The sequence below is a fragment of the Phacochoerus africanus genome, chromosome 3 (assembly GCF_016906955.1).
Source record: "Phacochoerus africanus isolate WHEZ1 chromosome 3, ROS_Pafr_v1, whole genome shotgun sequence".
Lineage (NCBI taxonomy): Eukaryota > Metazoa > Chordata > Mammalia > Artiodactyla > Suidae > Phacochoerus > Phacochoerus africanus.
This window is the reverse complement of record NC_062546.1, coordinates 11,712,917-11,733,414: the sequence shown is the minus strand read 5'-3', so window position 1 is coordinate 11,733,414 and position 20,498 is coordinate 11,712,917. Positions and strand designations below refer to the sequence as shown.

Here is a 20,498-nt window from a genome sequence, read left to right as displayed (position 1 = left end):
AGGGGGAAATGGATGATAAACTCAGGAAGGAAGGAAAGGAGGGAGGGAGGGAAGAAGGGAAAAAAAATATCTGATAGTTATAAGGGTCTCAGAAACACTCATGTTTAAGACTAGACCAGGGTTCAACTATAATAAAAAAATTTTTTTTAAATACTTGGGAGTTTCCGTCGTGCCGCAGTGGTTAACGAATCCGACTAGGAACAATGAGGTTGCGGGTTCGGTCCCTGCCCTTGCTCAGTGGGTTCACGATCCGGCGTTGCCATGAGCTGTGGTGTAGGTTGCAGACGCGGTTCGGATCCCACATTGCTATGGCTCTGGTGTAGGCTGGCGGCGGCAGTTCTGATTCAACCCCTAGCCTGGGAACCTCCATGTGCCGTGGGAACGGCCCAAAGAAATAGCAAAAAGACAAAAATAAAAAATAAAATAAAAATAAAATACTAGACCAGAGGTCGGCAGCCCACAGTGGGCCAGATCCAGACTGCCACCTGTTTTCATATAACCCAGGAGGTTTCCACATTTTTAAATGGTTGAAAAAATAAATAAAAAGAACATTTCATGACATGTGAAAATCATAAGAAATTCAAACTTCAATATCCACAGAGTTTTACTGGAACACATCCATGCCTATTTAAATCATCCATGGCTCCTTTCCCACTGCAATGGCACAGTTGAGTGGTTGCCACAGATCAGAATGCCTACAAAGCTAAAATATTTACTGTGTGGCTCTATACAGGAAAAGTTTACTGACCCCTGCTTTAGACTGAGTGGTCAGGGAGGGCCTCCCGGAGGAGGTGACATGTAAGCTGAGACCTGAATGGCAAGAAGGAGGAAGACTGGGTTAAGAGGGCAGAGAGAACAGAGAACTAGGGCAAGAGCTTTCTTTCTAATCCAAGGCTCTGAGGGTGCTGTGGTGTCCCAGGGTGACAGCGTCCTGAGTTGGGGTCCAGAGGACAGCTTGGCACCAGAGCCTGCATGCTAGCCCCTTCTCAGCCAGGCATAGCACAGGAACCTAGAACTGCAGGTTGAAAGGCTATATTTGCCTTCCAGGGGGCAATGACAAGGGGTCCTAGATTTATTCCCAGGAGCAGGTATAGAGGGCCCGGGATTGGCCCACAGTCCCGAGAGCCACTGTTCTATGGTCTCCTACTTGCTAACAGGTTCATGAGAGCAGCAGAATCTATGGTGAAGGCCGTGGGTGGGACGGCAAGTACAATGAGGCAGCCCTCGATGAATTCTGGGCCCCGCTTTCATCCCAACTGGCCCACAGCCTGCAGCCTGATGCAAGGAAGCCAACACCCAGCCCACAGGGGCCCGACTCCAGCCAGGTGGGGTTTTCTGGGGCTGGAAGAAGAGTGACAGCCTTCGCTTCTTGGTTCATAAATGTGGTTCAGGCTCAGAGACAACCCCGTTCTCAGTACTTTACATGCCAGTTCATTCCTGCCAAGCTCTGGGCTAAGGGAGGAAAGTAGGCTGTTAGTCCCATTTTGGACCCAGAGAAATTAAGGCAGTGACGAGCAACAGGGGGTACTGGTTAGAAACAAAGACGGTACCTGAATCCCGCCCTCCATACTTGCCAGCTGTGTGACTTCGGGCAAGTGTCTGGACTTCTCTGCACCTCACTTTGCGGGCGGAGGATAGTACCTGCCTGAAAGAAATGTAAAGAATTAAGGAAACAATAGCCCAGCACCACACCCACAGGAAGAACATCCATTTTCTCAATTAGATTTGACAACAGTCTTAAGAGGTCTTAGCGCAGCAGGGGAGTCCAGCTTTGAGCCAAACAGCTCTCTTCTCCACCCAGTTCCTCAAGGGCCAAAACCCTGACATCATCCTTGACTCCTCTCTTTCTTTTAGGTGCCACAGTCCTTCAGCCAATCCTGCCTTCAATATCTACCCATAGTCCAACCATTCCTGCCATATCCATGCTATCGCCTTGATTCAAAGTGCCATCAGCCCTCACCTGGATAACTGGTTTCCATTCTTGCCCGTCCACTCCACCCCCCCCCCCACCCCCAGCTTTCCACAGTACTCCTCTTTTCAAAAACTTTCTGTTTCCTAACACTTCTGGAGTTGACTAACTTTTTGCTTATTCGAGGATCATTTGTTCTTGAGTATTTACTACGTGCCAGGTATTGTTCTCAGCACTGGAGATAAACCGAGAACAAATGCCTCCGCATTCCCAAGTTTACATTCTCACTGAGAGAAGAGACTATAGGAATACATGAGTAAAATACACAATATGCTCACTGTTATGGAGGAAAATAACACAGAGCAGGGGAGAGGGTTTGGATTTTAGATAGGATGGTCAGGGAAGGCATAACGGACAAGGAAAGGATAAACCGAAAGCCTGAAAGTGGGAAAAGTGGGAACCAAGGAGAAACCTAGGAGCCGAGTATTCTAGAATAAGGGCTCAGCTAGTGCAGAGGTGGAAGCGTTCCCGGTCTCAGGTATTCCAAGGAAGCCACTGTGACTACAGTGGAGAGTGTGCATCTCAGAAGGTAGAAGTGATACGGTTGGGTCCTGTAGGTTCTCCAAAATTTTTCCCCTCTGATTAAGACTGGAAGCCAGTATAGGCTTTGAGCAGCAGAGTGACCGGGAAGTTTAAAAGGATCACTGGGACAGCTGTGTGGAAAAGCTGAAGGAATAAGGGCAGATAGGAAGCTATCAAAGCTGTTGAGATGTGATGGTTTCAACCAGGAAGGGAGGTACCAACTCCCCTGATGGGGTCCTTCCTATCCCTCCAACCTCACCTTGTTCCTTCCTGTATCCCCACCCCTACAGACCACTGCCAGACACAAATAGGCGTCTAATGAGCATCTGCTGACACAGAGAAAAAATAATGAATGATCCATCTCTAGGTCATTATCATCTGCTTTAAGGATAGGGGTAGAGTAAGAACTCAACGTTGACAGAAGGATATTGCACAATCCTGCACAAACACAAGTGGCTAGTTCTCTTTACTGCTGGGGAAAACAGATTGGCTAAGTATACCCCTGGGGTCCCTCTACGTTAGAAGCTTCCTTCCCAATTTTAGCATGGTGAAGCCCTGGCACTGGATGGAAAGAACTTGCTCTTAGGGTGAGTCACAGTGACCTCACAGGTCAAACGTCCCCCAAACATCCCTACCCTGTGGAAGGGCAAAGCCGGAACCTCGTGAGGCCCCAGGGTCAAGAGACGGAGGCCGGACACACATCCTGAAAGTTCCCACAGATTTCGCCCCCGCCCCCCACGAGTCTCCTCCCACCCTCGGGCCATAGAGACGATGGGACAGAAATGCCGCCCTCGCGCAGCCGAGACCCCGCCCCCCGCTCGTCGACCCGCCCGCGCCTCCAGCGGAAGCCGGAAGCACAAGCGGGCCCGCTAGCCCCGCGGCTCCAAACTCGGTGGTCTCGGAGGCTCGGCCGGATGGGGGAGAAGATGGCGGAAGAGGAGTGAGTGGGCTTTTCCCGGGCAGCGGAGGCGGCAGGGCTGGGCCCCATCGGGTGACGGCGAGCACCTCAGGCCGCCCTCCGGCCCCCGAAGGCGGAGCTCCTTGTGCTGGTTGGCCAGGACTGACCGTGCCGGCCCCTGCGAGGAGGGCGGGAGGGACGGGCCTGGGCCCTGCAGCCTCCTTGAGGTTGGACCCTCGGGCTGGGGATCGGCTGCCCAGCGTAGGTCTCGAAAGCCGTCTTGCGCAAACTGCAACCCAAATTTCACTTTCCCAGTTTTCGGTCATCTGATTTCGCAGCGCTCCGCCGCCTCCAGAAAGTCACCCACGCGCTCCCCATAAGTAGCCAGCCGCCTCCTCCATTGTAACGATCATTTTTCATATGTTTCTTTTCACTGAATCTTATCTGTTCATTAACTAGCCATCTAATCTTTTGCGGCCCCTGGTCTCATGGTAGTGAAGGAGGCCGACCAGGAGCGGCTCTCAGAGAGCTTCCGTGTTAGTGGGGAAAAAAGACCATAAATAGCATGTTTTCAGTGCTCTGAAGGAAACGCAGTGGCATTAGGGTGCGGGGGGCTTCTCAGAAAGAGGTGGTGTGCCAGATGAAATCTTTATGACCAGAAAGAGGGGTGGGAGAGGAACAAGCAGGTGCAAAAACCTCGAATCTAGAAAGAACTGAGTGCCTTTTTGAGGGACGAAGGCAGGATGGCAGGAGTGTAGCGAGCAGGGGGGCTAGCTGTACAAGATGAGGTAAAGGGAGTGGGGTTATCTGTCCTCCAGGTACTTCTGGAGAAGGACCACTCTTAGTCCATCTACCCACCTGCCAGGCACAGTCTATTGCATGTTATAGATGCCCTATATGTTTGTGGAATGAGTATGTAAAAAGTAACAAGGAATCAACCAGTGGTTGAAATTTGACTTCCTCATCTGACAACTTTTCATGTATGTCTTTTGGCCTGGTGGTCATTTTATTTAGTCAGCTTACTTTTTTTTTTTTTTTTTTTAGCGCTGCACCTGCGGCATATGGAAGTTCACAGCAACACCAGATATGGGCTGCATCTGCAATCTACACCACAGCTCATGGCGATGCCAGATCCTTAACCCAATGATCGAGGCCAGGGATCAACCTGTGTCCCCGTGGGTTCTAGTCGGGTTCGTTACTGCTGAGCCAGGATGCGAACTCTGTAGTCAGCTTACTTGTTGATCATCTTCTCTGTTCCAGACACTAAACTGGGCCTCAGCAGCACAAAGCAAAAGAGGTCATATGGCCCAGTGATTTCCAGTTTGGTTTCAGAGCTTGTTTCTGCCGATAACAGTGATATTTGCCAAGTTATATGTTTCAGAGCCTGCTATTCATGAGTGAAAGAGAGAAAGTAGTAGTACCCTACCTCAGACTTGTTATGCCTATTAAGTAGGTTATGTTAAGTAGATTGTATGTTATCTGGCCCCTGGAATAAAACATCAGTTGTTCTGGAGTTCCCCTTGTGGCTCAGTGGTTAACGAATCCGACTAGGAACTATGAGGTTTCGGGTTTGATCCCTGACCTCGTTTAATGGGTTAAGGATCCGGCGTTGCCGTGAGCTGTGGTGTAGGTTGCAGATGCGGCTTGTACCTGGCATTGCTGTGGCTCTGGTATGGGCCGGCAGCTGTAGCTCCGATTAGACCCCTAGGCTGGGAACTTCCATATGCCGCAGATGCGGCCCTAGAAAAGACAAAAAAAAACCAAAAAACCCTGAACATTAGTTGTTCTAATCTACCATGATTGTTGTGTCAGTGTTGGGCTAGTTTACAGTCCCAGCACAATGTGAGAGATAACTGTGAGGAACATGGGGGTAGAGTGGAGTGGGATATTGCAGAGGGGCTTACACGTGGGCCTCTTGAACTCAGAGGAGGGTTTTGTAAAGTAGGGTGGGGCATTCTGACCAGATCAGCAACTGGGCAGATTCAGGTGGTTTCTTCAGTTTGTAAGGGGGGGGGGGAATCCCAGGGAAAGAATGTCCACTGGAGAAATAAAATAAGTAAACAGTAATGGGCCTCGGACTGTCACCAGATTCTAGTTTGCTTCCATTTAAATCCCCCGTTAAGTGCAAAGAGCAGGCAGCATTTTGTTTCTACACCCGCCCTGATTCCCCTTTCTCTCTGTCCTGTGGCTCTGTCAGAGCCCCTGAGGCTGCTGGTACCTTGCTGCTGTGGCAGGCAGGGATTTTCCTAATCATTTTCCCTCCAAGGCCTTCCTGTTGGTTGCAAGACTTGTGAGTCCCATAAAGCTCTGTGCCACATTCTCTTTCTGGTTTGTGCGTGCATTGATCCTGTGGGGCCCTTGTCCCTTGTCTAATTCTGTTGCTTTTCATGTTCTCCAACAGGTTCCCCAATACAACTCACGAAGGTTTCAATGTCACCCTTCACACCACCCCAGTTGTCACTACGAAACTGGTGCTCCCGACCCCTGCCAAGCCCATCCTCCCCGTGCAGACAGGGGAACAGGCTCAGCAGGAGGAGCAGTCGAGCGGCATGACCATTTTCTTCAGCCTCCTCGTCCTAGGTGAATGCATGCAGAAACACCACCTGCTACCCTTATGAGTGTCTGTGTGCCCTGTCTATATGGTTAACCCCATGTCCACTGCTGTTGACTTCTTTTTTTAAATTTATTATTTTTTCTTTTTTTTCCTTTTTTTTCTTTTAAGGCTGCACCTGTGGCACACGGAAGTTCCCAGGCTAGGGGTCGAATTGGAGCTGTAGCTGCCGGCCGAAGCAGCGCCAGATCCAAGCTGCGTCTGTGACCTGTGCTGAGACTGGCAGCAACGCCAGATCATTAACCCACTGAGTGAGGCCAGGAATCGAACCTGCATCATGGGTACGAGTGGGGTTCTTGACCCCATGAGCCACAGTGAGAACACTATCTGGTGTTGACTTTGTCAGGTCTTCCTCCCATTTGGTTCACTTCAAACGCTGAGGGTCAATGATCAGTCAGTTCATAACATCATCACAGGATGCTCCTTTTTTCTTTGTAAAGTCATTGAACTTAGCAATGTTGAAGAGCCCTTTCTTTATGTAGCATCTTAGATGTCCTCTGAAAGAAAGAATTAAAGAATCTTTGATCTTGAAAGAACCTTTAACATCTTCTAGTTTAGTGTACTTCAGACTCTGCTCACGAGTGTCCACCTATGGGGGGCCGGGGTGGCTGGGCGGGTGGCGGTTCCTGGAGGGGGTGTCAAATGGAAGAGCCTCTGACTTTCTGACCAGAGCAGCACTTTGTCTCTTGTATCTATTAGGCCTCTGTGTAAAACTTTGATTAGTTAAGGGTTTTGCTGTTGAGTAAAAGATCAGACACCTTTGCCCTAGCACGCTGTTCGCGTTAACCTCTGTCATTACAGTTGACTGGTCGTGACTTTTGCCGTAGCTGTGTACCACCCGAGCTGTTACTGACTTACGTAGTGTTTCTCTCTAAACGGATTCACTTTCTCAAGCTTATCTCATTTTATTCATCCTCCTTTAACAGGTGAAATTTAGGCCCAGAGAGGTTAAGTGATTGACAAACCTGGTTTGAGGGAGACTAGAGAGTGACATCCAGGTTGTCAGACATGGATCGAGAAGCTTAGATAAAAGGCAGTAACTTAGATGCCTTCCAGAGACTCTGGACAGTAGATAACTGTTTTAAACAAACAAACCAAAAAACCCCCAGTTGACACTGCACAATCGCTTTGGATTAGCTAAGAAGAGAGAGCTTAGGATACGAGCCTCCAAAGTCTTGTTTGAAAGTTTACACTTTCTGCTCCTCCATAATGATACTGGATCATCTTTCTAATTAGATCTTTTCAGAAGAGTGGAAGGTACAATTGGACCGAAAGGTGCAAAGTATTTCTCTGATGTCTGTTAGGGCTGTGTTTTTGAGGAAAAGTGTAACTTCTTTCACAGTCTCTTCAGACTTGGTTAATTATTTTTAATAAGATGGTAATTTTATTTAAAATCCCAGGATTTGTCCTTGTTTTCATAGATTTTTTTTTAAAACTTTTGAGTTGGATACTAAAAAAGGACACCAACCACAAGTATACAATGTCCATTTAGATTTAGTATGTCAAGTAATTTTTTACTGTCAGTGTAATTGAATTCTATTTCTAGGATTACTTCTTGTTTTGTTCTTTGGTTTGCTTTTTCTTTTGAAAAAGGAAACTTTGTAGTTGAATACAAGAAGAAAAGCAGTTCTTTCCTTGTTCAAGAAGTCTTTAGTATCTTAATCCTTAATCCTAGTATTATTAGTCTGTTTACATTGTTGTCAGCATGATATGTTAGCGAATATAAAAGGCAGGCCTGGAAAAGAAAAACTTTTATAATCACTTTTTTCACAGGAGGGTGAAAAGGCTAAGTAAGACTTTCAAAGTAATTTTCAGGGTGTGGAGTATCTAAGATTAGCTTGTGCCAGAGACCAAAGAACAGGGTTTTTGGTTTTTTGTTTTGTTCATACCTGAGGCATATGGAAGTTCCCAGGTCAGGGATCAAGCCCAGGCTGCAGCTGCAGCAATGCTTGATCCTTAACCCACTTTGCCACAGCAGGAACTCCCCCAGATTTTTATAATGAGCTTTTTTTTTTTATATATGTATATAATGATTTTTATTTTTTTTTCATCATAGCTGGTTTACAGTGTTCTGTCACTTTTCTACTATACAGCATGGTGACCCAGTTACATATACATATACATAGGTTCTTTTTTCTCACATTATCATGCTCCATCATAAGTGACTAGATTATAATGAGCTTTTTAATCTAAACAAAATGCTGATGTTTGACTTGTAGAAGCAATGGTGAGTCGTTGTTATTGACTTAGGCTAGAGCTAACGATTGTCGTCATTTGACAGATAACATTAATTTGTAGGCCATTCAATTTATTTCTTTTTAATGCTGCACCTGCAGCATATGGAAGTTCCCAGGTCAGGGAATCAAATCAGAGCTGCAGCTGCTGGCCACAGCCACAGGCACAGCAACACTGGATCTGAGCCACATCTGCAGTCTACGCCACATCCTGCAACAACCCTGGATCCTTAACCCACTGAGTGAGGCCAGAGATTGAACCTGCATCCTCACGGACCCTACGTCTGGTTCTTAACCTGCTGAACCACAAAGGGAACTCGGCCATGAAACTTAATAGAGTTGTTAAAATTGACATGTCTATGTTTCAATATATTTTCCATAATTATAATTTCAGGCATGAAAAATTAGAAGCACATTAACTTATTCTCATCCCTCCATGCCACACACAAGTTCTTGTCCCTCTTGCTCTGGTTTTTATCCAAGCATACTTGAAGACATGAACTTGTATGTGTATATACATATGTACATTCATATGCACATATAGATGAGCAGGCATATATAGTTCAGAGTTTGTTTTAGTGCATCTGGGGTCCTGTAACTTGCCTTTTCATCTCACAGAACATCTTGGAGGGCTTTCCGTGTTACTGCTTTTTTTATCGACCTCATTCTTTTTTTTTAAGAAAAAGAATGTATATGTGGTTAAATAAACATAACATAAATTTTACCACTTTGAAGTGTATAATTTGGAATTTTCACTGTGGTGCAGTGGGTTAAGAATCTGACTGCAGCGGCTGAGGTTGCTTCGGAGACATGGCTTTGATCTTCAGCCCAGCATATTGGGTTAAAGCATCCAGCGTTACTGCAGCTGTGGTGTAGGTCACAGCTGCAGTTGAGATTCCATCCCTGGCCCAGGAACTTCCATATGCTGCTGGTGTGGCCATGAAATAAGTAAAGTCTACAATTCAGTGGCACTTCACACACTCACAGTGTTGGGCAACCATCACCATTTTCTAGTTCTAGAACTTTTGTATCACCCCGAAAGGAAATCTTAATTCCCGTTAAAAGCAGTCACTCCCCATTCTCCCTCCCCTCAGTGTTCTGCTGTCTCTAGGAACTGGCCTACCCAGAATATTTCCTGCAGGTGGAGCTGTACAGTATGTGGCGTTTTGTGTCTGGCTTCCCTCCCTCAGCATGAAGTTTTCAAGTTTCATTTGTGTAGCACGTGTCAGAGTTTCCCTTTTATGGGTGAATAATACTCCGCTTTATGTTTATCCATTCCTCAGTTGAAGGGAATTGGGAATGTTTCCACCTTTGGGCTATTGTAAATAAGTGCTGCAGTCAACATTGTTGTACAGGTTTTTATGTGGGCGTATGCTTTTATTTCTCTTGGGTATGTACTTAGGAGTGGAATTGCTAGGTTAAATGGTTCCTCTGTGTGTACCCTTTCTCAGGAACTGCCAAACTTTTCCACAGAGGCCACACCACTTTACAGTCCCACCAGCAATGCACGAGAGGTCCAGGTTCTCTACATCTTTGCCAACACTTGTCATTTTCTGTTTTGTTTTTTAAATTTTTATTTTGGGCTGTGCCTGTGCCATTTGGAAGTTTCCAGTCCAGGGGTCTAATTGGAGTTGCAGCTGCCGTCCTACAATCCTACACCACAGCCAAAGAAACACAGGATCTGAGCCGTGACTGTGACCTGTACCACAGCTCACTTCAATGCCGGATCCCTGACCTGCTGAACGAAGGCAGGGTTCGAACCTGCGTCCTCATGGATACTAGTTGGGTTTGTAACCCCATGAGCCACAACGGGATCTCCCTGTTTTGTTTTTGATTATAGCAATTAGAACCATCCTAGTGAGGGGGAAGTTGGATCTCCCTGCGGTTTTGATTTGCATTTTTCTATGAATTAATGGTGATGGGCATCTTTTCATGGGCTTATTGGCCCTTTGCACATATTCTTTGAAGAAATGTCTATTTAACGTCTTTGCCCTTTTGAAAATTGTGTTGTCTTTTTGTTGTTGAGTTCTAAGAGTTCCTTATGTACTCTGGACCTACACCCTCACCAGACATACGATTTACAAATCTTTTCTCCAGTTGTCTTCACAGAGCTTTTGCGTGGCTGGAGATCATTCCCTGGCATTGATCAGCTCCCTGGTAGCTCTCTGTTGACAACCAGTTTTTTCTTTTGTTCCCTTTTTTTTTTTTTTGGTTTTTAGGGCCACCTCCTGGCATATGGAAGTTCCCGGGCTAGGGGTCGAATTGGAGCTACAGCTGCTGGCCTGTGCCACAACCACAGTAGCACAGGATCCGAGCCTCGTTCTGTGACCTAGGCCACAGCCCACGGCAACACCGGATCGTTGACCCACTGAGTGAGGCCAGGGATTGAACTCGCATCCTCAAGGATCCACGTTGGGTTGTTAACCGCCAAGCCACGAAGGGAACTCCTTCACTTTTGTTCTTAAAGCTGCAAATCCTTGTTTGATTTATGAGAACCAGCTTTACATTTTTTCATCCGCCTTGGTGCAGAGAAAGAGCAGAAACTGATTCAACTCCCTGGATCTATTTTCTGTCTAATTGTGTGCTCACATGCCTGCCTTTTTAGACAGTAGATGTGTTCATTGGTCATGTGTTGTGCTCATGCACTGGAACTTTTTTCTTGCTCTTAGTATTTAATGTAGGCTTTTTCTAACTAGGTTAAATATTTATAATAACACCACAGATTGATAGTTTAAAGCACAGAATGAAAGGAGGACAAAATTTCTATATTTACAACTGTTTCCTTTCTCTGGCCACCTGGTGCTTTTTGGTGGGACTAAAGATAATCAAATTTGTCAGGGTGGCCTCTGAGGGTGGCCGGTTAACAGCCATGTGCATTGTTTAAACATTTCCCTTTACCAAAAAAAGCCACACGTTTATATCGAGGACTGTCAGGATAATACTTTGATTGAGGAGATGGCATACCTCCTCGGTGTCCAAGAAAGAAAAAAGAATTGCAGGCTACATTTGGGCCTTGAAGCCTTGATGTTACATTTAGGAGTTATTTATGTGAAAGTTTGCTTTTTGTGGTCCAGAAATACTTAAATTTCTTTCAAATAGTTTTACATCTCTTTGTTTCTTTTCTTTCATGACAACACCCCTGTGAGGAGAGTGACATTGTTCTTCTTTTACTGGTTGAGGCCTGGAGGCCCCCCAGGAGGGAGGTGGTGGGTGCCTGTTGGTTAAGGGCACAGGGTTGGACTCAAGCTCAACCCTGCAGCGTCTTCCAGCAATGTGACCTCTCTAGCTTCAGTTTTTTCATCTTTAATCAAAGGAGATAGTGGTGATTATAGCTCCTTCAGAGGGGGTGTCGAGGGTCAAATGTGACAGCGTTTGGGAAGTGCTCACAGTGCCTGCCTCATGGGAAGCCCTCAACCACTGCCCCTCCCCCCCACGTTTAGGTTTCTGATGTTCTTATCACCAAACCAGTTTTGACTTGGTCCTGTTTGTGAAACACCCTCACTTCCTTCTGTGTTAAAAGATAACCAATCACATGGTGGCAAAATACTTCAGGTGGGCATATTCTGTTGCAGTTATATTTGCATAAAAGTGATTGATTTCATTGACTTCTTTCTCCCCTTTTAAAGTTTTGCAATTGATGATTACTTCCAAAAAGTTGAGAACCATTTTTAAGAATCAGGGAAGTTTGAGTCATTTTATTTATTTATTTATTTATGTCTCTTTAGGGCCACACTTGTGGCACATGGAGGTTCCCAGCCTAGGGGTCTAATCAGAGCTGCAGCTGCCAGCCACAGCCACAGCCACAGCAACGCAGGATCCGAGCTGCAACTTTGACCTACACCACAGTCACAGCAACACCAGATCGTTATCCCGCTGAGCGAGGCCAGGGATCAAACCTGCATCCTCACAGATACTAGTCAGATTCGTTTCTGCCGAGCCACAACGGGAATTCCAGTTTGAGTAATTTTAAATGGTTGTTTCAGGTTTAACAGCTTAGAAGAGAGAGAGATGTCTCTTGCTCTTTCAGTAACTGGAAAACAAACTAGTTAAGGCATATAATGAAGTATGGATGACGTTCCCTGGTGACTTAGTGAGTGAAAGATCTGGCAACGTCACTGCTGTGGCTTGAGTCACTGCTGTGGCATGGGTTCAGTCCCTATCCTGGGAACTTATGCATGCCACGGGCCCGGCCAAAAGAAACAAAAAACCAAAGTTGAGATGTTCTAACCATGCATTATTTTTTTCCCCACAGCTATCTGCATCATATTGGTGCATTTACTGATCCGATACAGATTGCATTTCCTGCCAGAGAGCGTTGCTGTTGTTTCCTTAGGTAAGTGCTTATTGGTGAGCCTGTGATAAAAGCAGTATCAATACCATATTTTGAGTGCCTCCAAAGTGCAGGGAACCACAAGAGATGTGGTATATATCTGAGCTCATTTCATCTTCACGCAAGCTGCCAGAAGAGCGTTATGGTCCCACTTTATCGGTGAGGACACTGGGGCTCCGAGAGGGGTGATGACCTCCTGCAGGTCACATGGAAGTCCCTCTATACAGCTTGAAAGCCCTTTCTCCTTCCAGAACTGCCCTCAGGGCACATCCTAGGCTTTCATCAGTTTGCAATATTGTGGTTACTTTTGCTAGTTTCCACTTGCCCACCGATGATATTTAATTTTTCCTCATCACCGCTGCTTTATAAGTTGATTTTATATATATGATTGTTTATGCTTTATAAGTTAATTTTCTTTGCCTTATAGATCTGGTTTAGTATATTCAGTAATTCCTTCCCAATATGGCAGTGGTTTCGGTTAGCTTTGGAAAGGGACATTCATGTTCATTCTAAGGTCTACTGCTAGGCTGTGCTGACACTCAACTAAGGCAAGTAATTGATACTTCAGAATCACTGAATTTTACAGTGGGAACAGACTTTCACTTTATGGTTTAGGGCCGAGAAATGGCTCACTTTAATGTCAATCATTTCTAGAGTCTTCAGAGAGCATTCCCCTCTACCTCACTTCTGTTTCCCTCTTTTGTTTCCTGTGGCAATTAACTGTTAACATAATTAGCCTCTGTTTAGCGTGTGTGGATCAGTGTAATAACATGTGAGCTCACTTGCAAGTTCATTGAAGTGGTTAACAAAGGGAGAAGCAGGGATCTATTCTCAGAAAGCATTAAATCAAGACAAACATGTGGGTGGGGATACTTAATAGGGTTTTACTAAGGTCAGCCAAAGCTTTCATCAGCTTGTTATATTATAGTTACTTTTACTAGTTTCCACTTGCCTACTGATGCTGTTTAATTTGCCCTTATCACCACTGGTGCTTTGTATAATTTTCTTTGCCTTGGATCTGGTTTGGTATATTTAATAATCCGTTCCCAGTATAGCACTGGTTTAGGTTAGCTTTGGAAATGAACATTCAGACTCTGTTCTTTCTTCTTCCCCTGTCAACACCAGCATTCCTACTCCTCTGGTTCAACCCCTCCTGTATTTTCCCTGGACTTCACGGTACTACTAAGGATGTCAATAGTTATGTGGTCAACTTACATAGTTTCTTAAAAATAAGAACTATAGTTTCTCTTTATTATTATTATTATTATTTGCTTTTTAGGGCCGCACCCACAGCACATGGAGGTTCCCAGGCTAGGGGTCAAATCGGAGCTGCAGCCGCCGGCCTGCGCAACAGCCACAGCAATGCCAGATCCAAGCTGTGTCTGCAACCTACACCACAGCTCACGGCAACGGCCGATCCTTAACCCACCGCAAGAGGCCAGGGATCGAACCCGCATCTTTATGAATCCTACTTGGGTTCATTAACCACTGAGCCATGAAGAGAACTCCAAGTTTCTCTCCATTTCTCAACATACCTCCTTTTGTCTTGGCTTCCCTCTCAGGCAGGCTCTCTCCACCTGCTAAGCCTTGACAGCTTCAGGCTAACTTTCCTTAGCCTGGAGAGGTGGCCTCCTCTTCTCCCTGGTTCCACCAGAAGTTGTAGGATGAACTCTGACCAAATGGCCACCCCAGAACTGGACATGCAGTGCAGTGATGTTGGGAGTCAGCCAAGGCTCTCCATCCACAAGGTTTATTTCTTCGCTGATGCTGTGCAAATAACTAGCCTCTTCAGCCAGGTCTTGGGAGGGGTGATGGCAAGTAAGTCTGGGAGTTCTTGTCATGACTCAGTGGTAATGAAGCCGAGTAGTATCCATGAGGATGTGGGTTCCATCCCTGGCCTCACTCAGTGGGTTAAGGATCCAACGTTACCGTGAGGTGTAGGCCAAAGAGGCAGCTCAGATCTGTTGTTGCTGTGGCTGTGGTATAGGCCAGCAGTTGAAGCCCCCTGTTCAACCCTAGCCTGGGAACTTCCGTATGCTGCAGGTGTGGCTCTAAAAAGCAAAAAAAAAAAGAAGAAGAAAAGATAAAAGAAAGTAAGTCTGACTTTCAGTACTTATCTGCTAACTCAGGTGACTGGAATGCTAAGAGCATTTCTAGGCAGAGTGCTGGGGTCTAGAAAGTATTTTTTATTAGAGGACATTTGGTTGGAATGTAGAAATGCTGACAAAGCTGTAAAATAGCTATGTATTTTATAAAGCCATGTAAATTGAAGGAAAACTTTTTTTCCTACTGGAGCAAAGTGTACTAAAATGTTGAGATATCCACCATTTCAAGAATTTCCAACTTTTGTGCCAAAAAAGAATTTAGATGAAGCTGCCAGAGAAATTGGGGTTTTCATTCTTTCAGGGTTAAGTTTTCCTCCCCTGCTTCTTCTGGCCAGAGGGTACTTATAAGTCTGCAGTCATTTAGAGATAGCACTGGCGTTTTGTTTTATGTAGTTAAGTGTTCAGAATTCCTAAGAAATTGTTGATGAAGAAAAGGGTTGTCTTACATGCTAAAAACACATTTCTGCCCTTCTATTTTATTGTATTTTCAAATGATGCTCAAGACTTTTTTCATCCTTTAAAAAAACCTAGCATCAACATGAAGTTCTAAAGATATTTCTTTGGCCCTTGTTCAGAGCTTTCAAATACTTGCTATACTTAGGGAATTCAGTAGTTTGGGCTTTTTTTTTTTTTTTTTTTTTTTTCAATAGAAATTTTTTTTTGCACACTTAAAAAATAGATGTACAGAAAAAGAAAAAATCCTTTTCTTGGACAACCAGCTGTTTTTATCATGCCTCATTCTCTTCCAAACCATGTGTAGACATACACATAGTGCTTAGATGGCTGGACTTGGTTTGAGTTTATATCATTTTTATGTTCTTTACTTTTATTGTTCTTCCCATGTATTAGTGAAGTTTACATAATTATTTTTATTAGCCATGTAGTGATGAGTCACTACTGTTATATATTTTGGCTGAAATTTATAAGGAATGAAAACGAAATAAGTGTACTGCCCACCGTTGTATATATAGCAAAACAGGAAATAGAGGTTTTCTAGTCCTACTTTATTGCAAATCGAGGAAAGGCCAGAATGGGGTTAAGAACGGAAATTTGACTATCAAATGCCAAAGTTTAGCCTGAATACTGTTGATGGTTAGAGAAACCATGTTTTAACTTATAACTAGATTTATTTGTTTGTTTTGTTTTTGTCTTTTCTAGGGCCAAACTCGCAGCATATGGATGTTCCCGGGCTAGGGGTCTAATCAGAGCTGTAGCTGCTGGCCTACACAACAACCATAGCAATGCCAGGTCCTAGCTGTGTCTTTGACCTACACCACAGCTCACAGCAATGCCAGATCTTTAACCCACTGAGCAAGGCCAGGGATCGAACTTGCAACCTCATGGTTCCTAGTTGGATTCGTTAACTACTGAGCCACGACAGGAACTCCCATTAACTTATAACTACATTTGATCAGAGTAAATAGGAACACGCAAATGTCACAACCTTCTTAACTATGTTTTGCTTTTAGTTATATTAACTCCTTGTTTTGACCAAACAGTTGTAAAATTTTTTTGTCTGGTTTTTTTTTTTTTTTTTTTAAGGGCCGCACCTGTGGCATTTGGAGGTTCTCAAGTTGGGGTCAAATTGGAGCTGTAGCTGCCGGCCTACGCAACAGCCACAGCAATGCCAGATCCAAGCCACATCTGCGACCTACACCACAGCTCACAGCAACGCCAGATCCTTAACCCACTGAGCAAGGCCAGGGGTTGAACCTGCACCCTCATGGATACTAGCCAGATTCCTTTCTGGTGAACCACGACGGGAACTCTGTATTTTTTTTTTTTTTTTTTTTTTTAAGAATAGTGTTCTTGGAGTTCCCGTCGATGCACAGTGGTTAACGAATCTGACTAGAAACCATGAGGTTTCAGGTTCGATCCGTGGCCTTGCTCAGTGGGTTAAGGATCTGGCATTGCCATGAGCTGTGCTGTGGCTCAGATCCTGCGTTGCTGTGACTCTGGCATAGGCTGGCGGCTATAGCTCCGATCAGACCCCTAGCCTAGGAACCTCCATATGCCACAGGAGCGGCTCAAGAAAAGGCAGAAAGACAAAAAAAAAAAAAAGAATAGTGTTCTTTTTTTTTTCTTTTTTGGGCTGTACCTACAGCATGTGGAAGTTCCCAGGCCAAACCCGCACTGCAGCAATGACAATGCTGAATCCTTAACTCATTGAGCCACAAAGGAACTCTAAGAATAGTGTTCTTTTTTGTCAGCAGTGGGGTTTTTATTTATTTATTTAATATAATGATTTTAATTTTTTTTCATTGTAGCTTTTTACAGAGTTCTCTCAGTTTGCTATCGTACAGCATGGTGACCCAGTTATACATCCATGTATAGATTCCTCAGTGGGGGTTTTGAGTGGAAGATGATACAAATAATTACTGTTTCTGAGTTATTGACTAAAAGTAATTCTGGAAAAATCAGATTCTGTGATTATATTCTAACTGTACTTAAGTTCTAAAAAATGGTGTTTTTTTAAAGAAAATTTCAAGGGAGAATCCTAACTGTAACTGTAACAGTTTTCATTAGTTTTTAGACTATGAGAGTCTAATGCTGATGCATCTTAAGATATCCCATAGTGGAGTTCCCGTCGTGACTCAGTGATTAACGAACCTGAATAGGAACCATGAGGTTGTGGGTTCGATCCCTGGCCTCACTCAGTGGGTTAAGGATCCGGCGTTGCCGTGAGCTGTGGTGTAGGGCACAGGCGTGGCTTGGATCTGGCGTTGCTGTGGCTGTGGTGTAGGCTGGCGGCTACAGCTCCAATTCGACCCCTAGCCTGGGAACCTCCATATGCCATGGGTGTGGCCCTAAAAAAAAAAAAAAGATATCCCATGGTAACTCTCCCTGCATCTTGGGTGCTTTGATTTTTTTGTTTTTTTGTTTGTTTGTTTTTTGCTTTGATTTTTAAGAGAGAAGAAACCAGCATTCATTTGTTGGCATTAGTGTAGCTATCTTAGTGGTAAAGGCCAAAATTGGTGGTCAAATTGACAAAATGGTCACATTAGACTCTAAGGATTTTCCAGGCTGTGGCATTCCAAGGAAGAGTGCTAGCACTTTTAAGCCTCTGTGTTTCTGGAAACATGCATCAGAGGTGACAATTTTTTCTTGGAACAGATTGTTGCTCTTTTGCTGCCATTAGCTAAATGCATGCTCTGTGTGTAGTAATGTGTGCTTTTGCCTGGAGTCTTGCTTTAACTCCTTGTTTTATGGTCATCTTCCTTTGGCTCAGCATTTTATCATCTTAAAGTTGTCTTTTATACTTAAATCTCCTGGATATGCCAGAATAGTAAGGTAGTCTAAATTTTACAAGAAGAAAGGTTGTTAAAGAATTACATTCTGAAACTTGCTATATGTGGGCTGATTTCTTTAAATTTCAGTGGATTAGAAAGAAATAACATTCCACTGAAAAAGTAAGGTACTTTATTTATTTATTTTTTTTAGGGCCGCACCTGTGGCACATGGAGGTTCCCAGGCTAGGGGTCTAATCGGAGCTACAACTGCCGGCCTACACCACAGCCACAGCAATGTAGCTGTGTCTGCAACCTCCACCACAGCCCATGGCAATGCCAGATCCTTAACCCACTGAGCAAGGCCAGGGATCAAACCCGCATCCTCATGGATACTTGTCAGACTCGTTTCCACTGTGCCGCAACGGGAACTCCAAATAAGCTACTTTAAAAACAAAATATATAAACAGCATTTCCCCAGAAAACAGACAGCTCTGAGGTCCTGATTCCCATCTTCCTGGCAGGTCTTCTATCTTTCAAAATACTATCTTTGGAGTATCTATTTTAGTATAGGTAGCAACATCAAGGACTGGAATTTCAGAATTACCTTATTATAGCATAAGTCATTCTAAAATTATAGCTGACAAAATGTGCTAACAATATTTTTGAAGTATTTTCAAAGAAATCATTTGTGGTCAAAAACATATTACATAAGGAATTACATTCCTTTCTGCCCCATCATGTCTCCTGGTGATCAGAGGCAGTCATCCCTGCCAGTGTGGCAGCCTGCTTCTAGGCCTGCTAGTGTGTTGACACAAAGAGCCCAGAGTAGCCAGGCAGCAGCCATTGTAACTCTGACTGTGTGAACCGTAGTGGAAATATCCCCTTATGGTAGCCAGACCCTTTCAGGCCACTGAGCCTAGAGTTTCAGGCTAAGGAAGTGGCAGTCCCCCAAGTCAGAATCTTCACTCCGCAGTGAGTTCCTGGGGGTGATGTTAAGTGGTGTACCCGTCGTGTGCTGTACCTGGGCTTGCCTACTGGGGATGGACCAGCCTGTAGTGGCCATTGGTTTAAGGAGAATCCTGCATCCTGGAGCGGTGGTCCATTTCTCACCGGATGTCATATCCAAGCTGGTGCCTCTGCTCCATCTTCTTTTTTTTGTCTTTTTAGGGCCACACTCGGCATATGGAAGTTCCCAGGCCGGGGGTCGAATCAGAGCTGAGGCTGCCAGCCTACACCACAGTCACACAATGCCAGATCTGAGCCGCCTCTGTGACCTACACCACAGTTTGTGGCAACATTAGATCCTTAACCCACTGAGTGAGGCCACGGATCAAACCGGCATCCTCATGGATACTATTCAGGCTCTTAACCCACTGAGCCACAATAGGAACTCCCTCATCTGTATCTTTAAGAGGACATTTACCACTTTGGCTGGCAGGCAGCTTCCGGATGGTATAGTATATGGTACCAGGATAGTTAAACACCCACCTCTGCACCTCCTTTGCCATAAAGGGAGTCTCTTGGTTTGCCAGGTTGTTATACAGTGTCCCACTTTGGTGGCTCAGACACTTGTGGGCCCTCAGATGGTGGTGCTAGCAGAAGACATCCAGGCGAGCATACACATCAGTGTCAGAATGAGTCATTGCCCTTTCTAGAATGGAAGGCATCTGATGGAATCAAGTTGTCGTCATGTAGCTGGTTGGTCTTGTGGGGGGGGGGGCGTACATCAGGAGATGAGCCTTGGTCTCTGTGCCTCTCCAGTCGTACACCCAGCAGTGGCAGTAGCTAGAATGGCCTTGGGCCATAGGGCCCTTCATGGCTCCCCTCCCCGCTATAGCGGCTACTGTGTTGATGAGCCCATCACAGACACTGAAGTGGCCAATGTCAGGCTGGCTGAGTCATGTGTGAACAAGCCTGGGTTTTTTCTCCTGTCAACTGATCATAAAGAGCTCCCAGTGAGGCCCGATGTAGGAGCTGAGCCGAGAGAGATGTTGCTGTAGTAGCAGTGGATGGCATGGAGGTCTGGGCCACAAGTAGAAGCTTACTGTGCCTTTTAGACCCGCACAGGCCTGATGGCTAATGGAACACCTTTGTCTTAAAATGGATTACTCCTGGGAGTTCCCGTCGTGGCTTAGTGGAAATGAATCTGACCAGGATCCATGAGGATGCAGTTTCCATCCCTGGTGTCTCCGTGAGTTAAGGATCTAGCGTTGCTGTGAGTTATATAGGCCAGTTGTATAGGTCCAATTCGACCTCTAGCTGGGAACCTCCATATGCTGCCAGTGTGGCCCTAAAAAGATAAAAAAAAAAAAAAAAAAAAGGATTGCTCCTGGGCCCACCTGATCTTACAACTTGGTAGTTATGGCAACCCAGCTTATGAAAGATGATTCTGGCCACCAAGGCACTTGATGTCCCCTGCTTAGATACTCTATCTCTTCCGGGGCCCAAGAACATGCCAGGAGCTGTTTGTTTGTTTTTTTTCTCAAGAGTGTTTTGAATGGTATTTGGTTCTCTTCTGAAAATGGCATGACCTTGCTCCAGAACCCTAGGGATCTATGCTGCATGACCTTCCTTTCAGGGCCTGCCAGCCTCCCTTTCT

At 45.1% G+C, this 20,498-nt stretch overlaps 1 protein-coding gene across 4 annotated transcripts in view; it reads left to right on the top strand.

The window, feature by feature from the left end:
* Positions 1-3,306: 3,306 nt before the first annotated feature.
* SLC9A8 (solute carrier family 9 member A8) overlaps positions 3,307-20,498 on the top strand; it is an 82,526-nt gene continuing 65,334 nt past the window's right edge. For 3 of the 4 annotated variants that reach the window (XR_007133831.1, XR_007133830.1, XM_047770892.1), the window contains exons 1-3: positions 3,307-3,431; positions 5,791-5,969; positions 12,487-12,567. Coding sequence is in view for 1 of the 4 variants with exons in the window: in XM_047770892.1 (XP_047626848.1) it covers positions 3,406-3,431; positions 5,791-5,969; positions 12,487-12,567 (286 nt within the window). In the remaining 3 variants the exon portion in view is untranslated. The remainder of the gene's footprint in view (positions 3,432-5,790; positions 5,970-12,486; positions 12,568-20,498) is intronic. The other variant, XM_047770893.1, reaches the window with a different exon arrangement.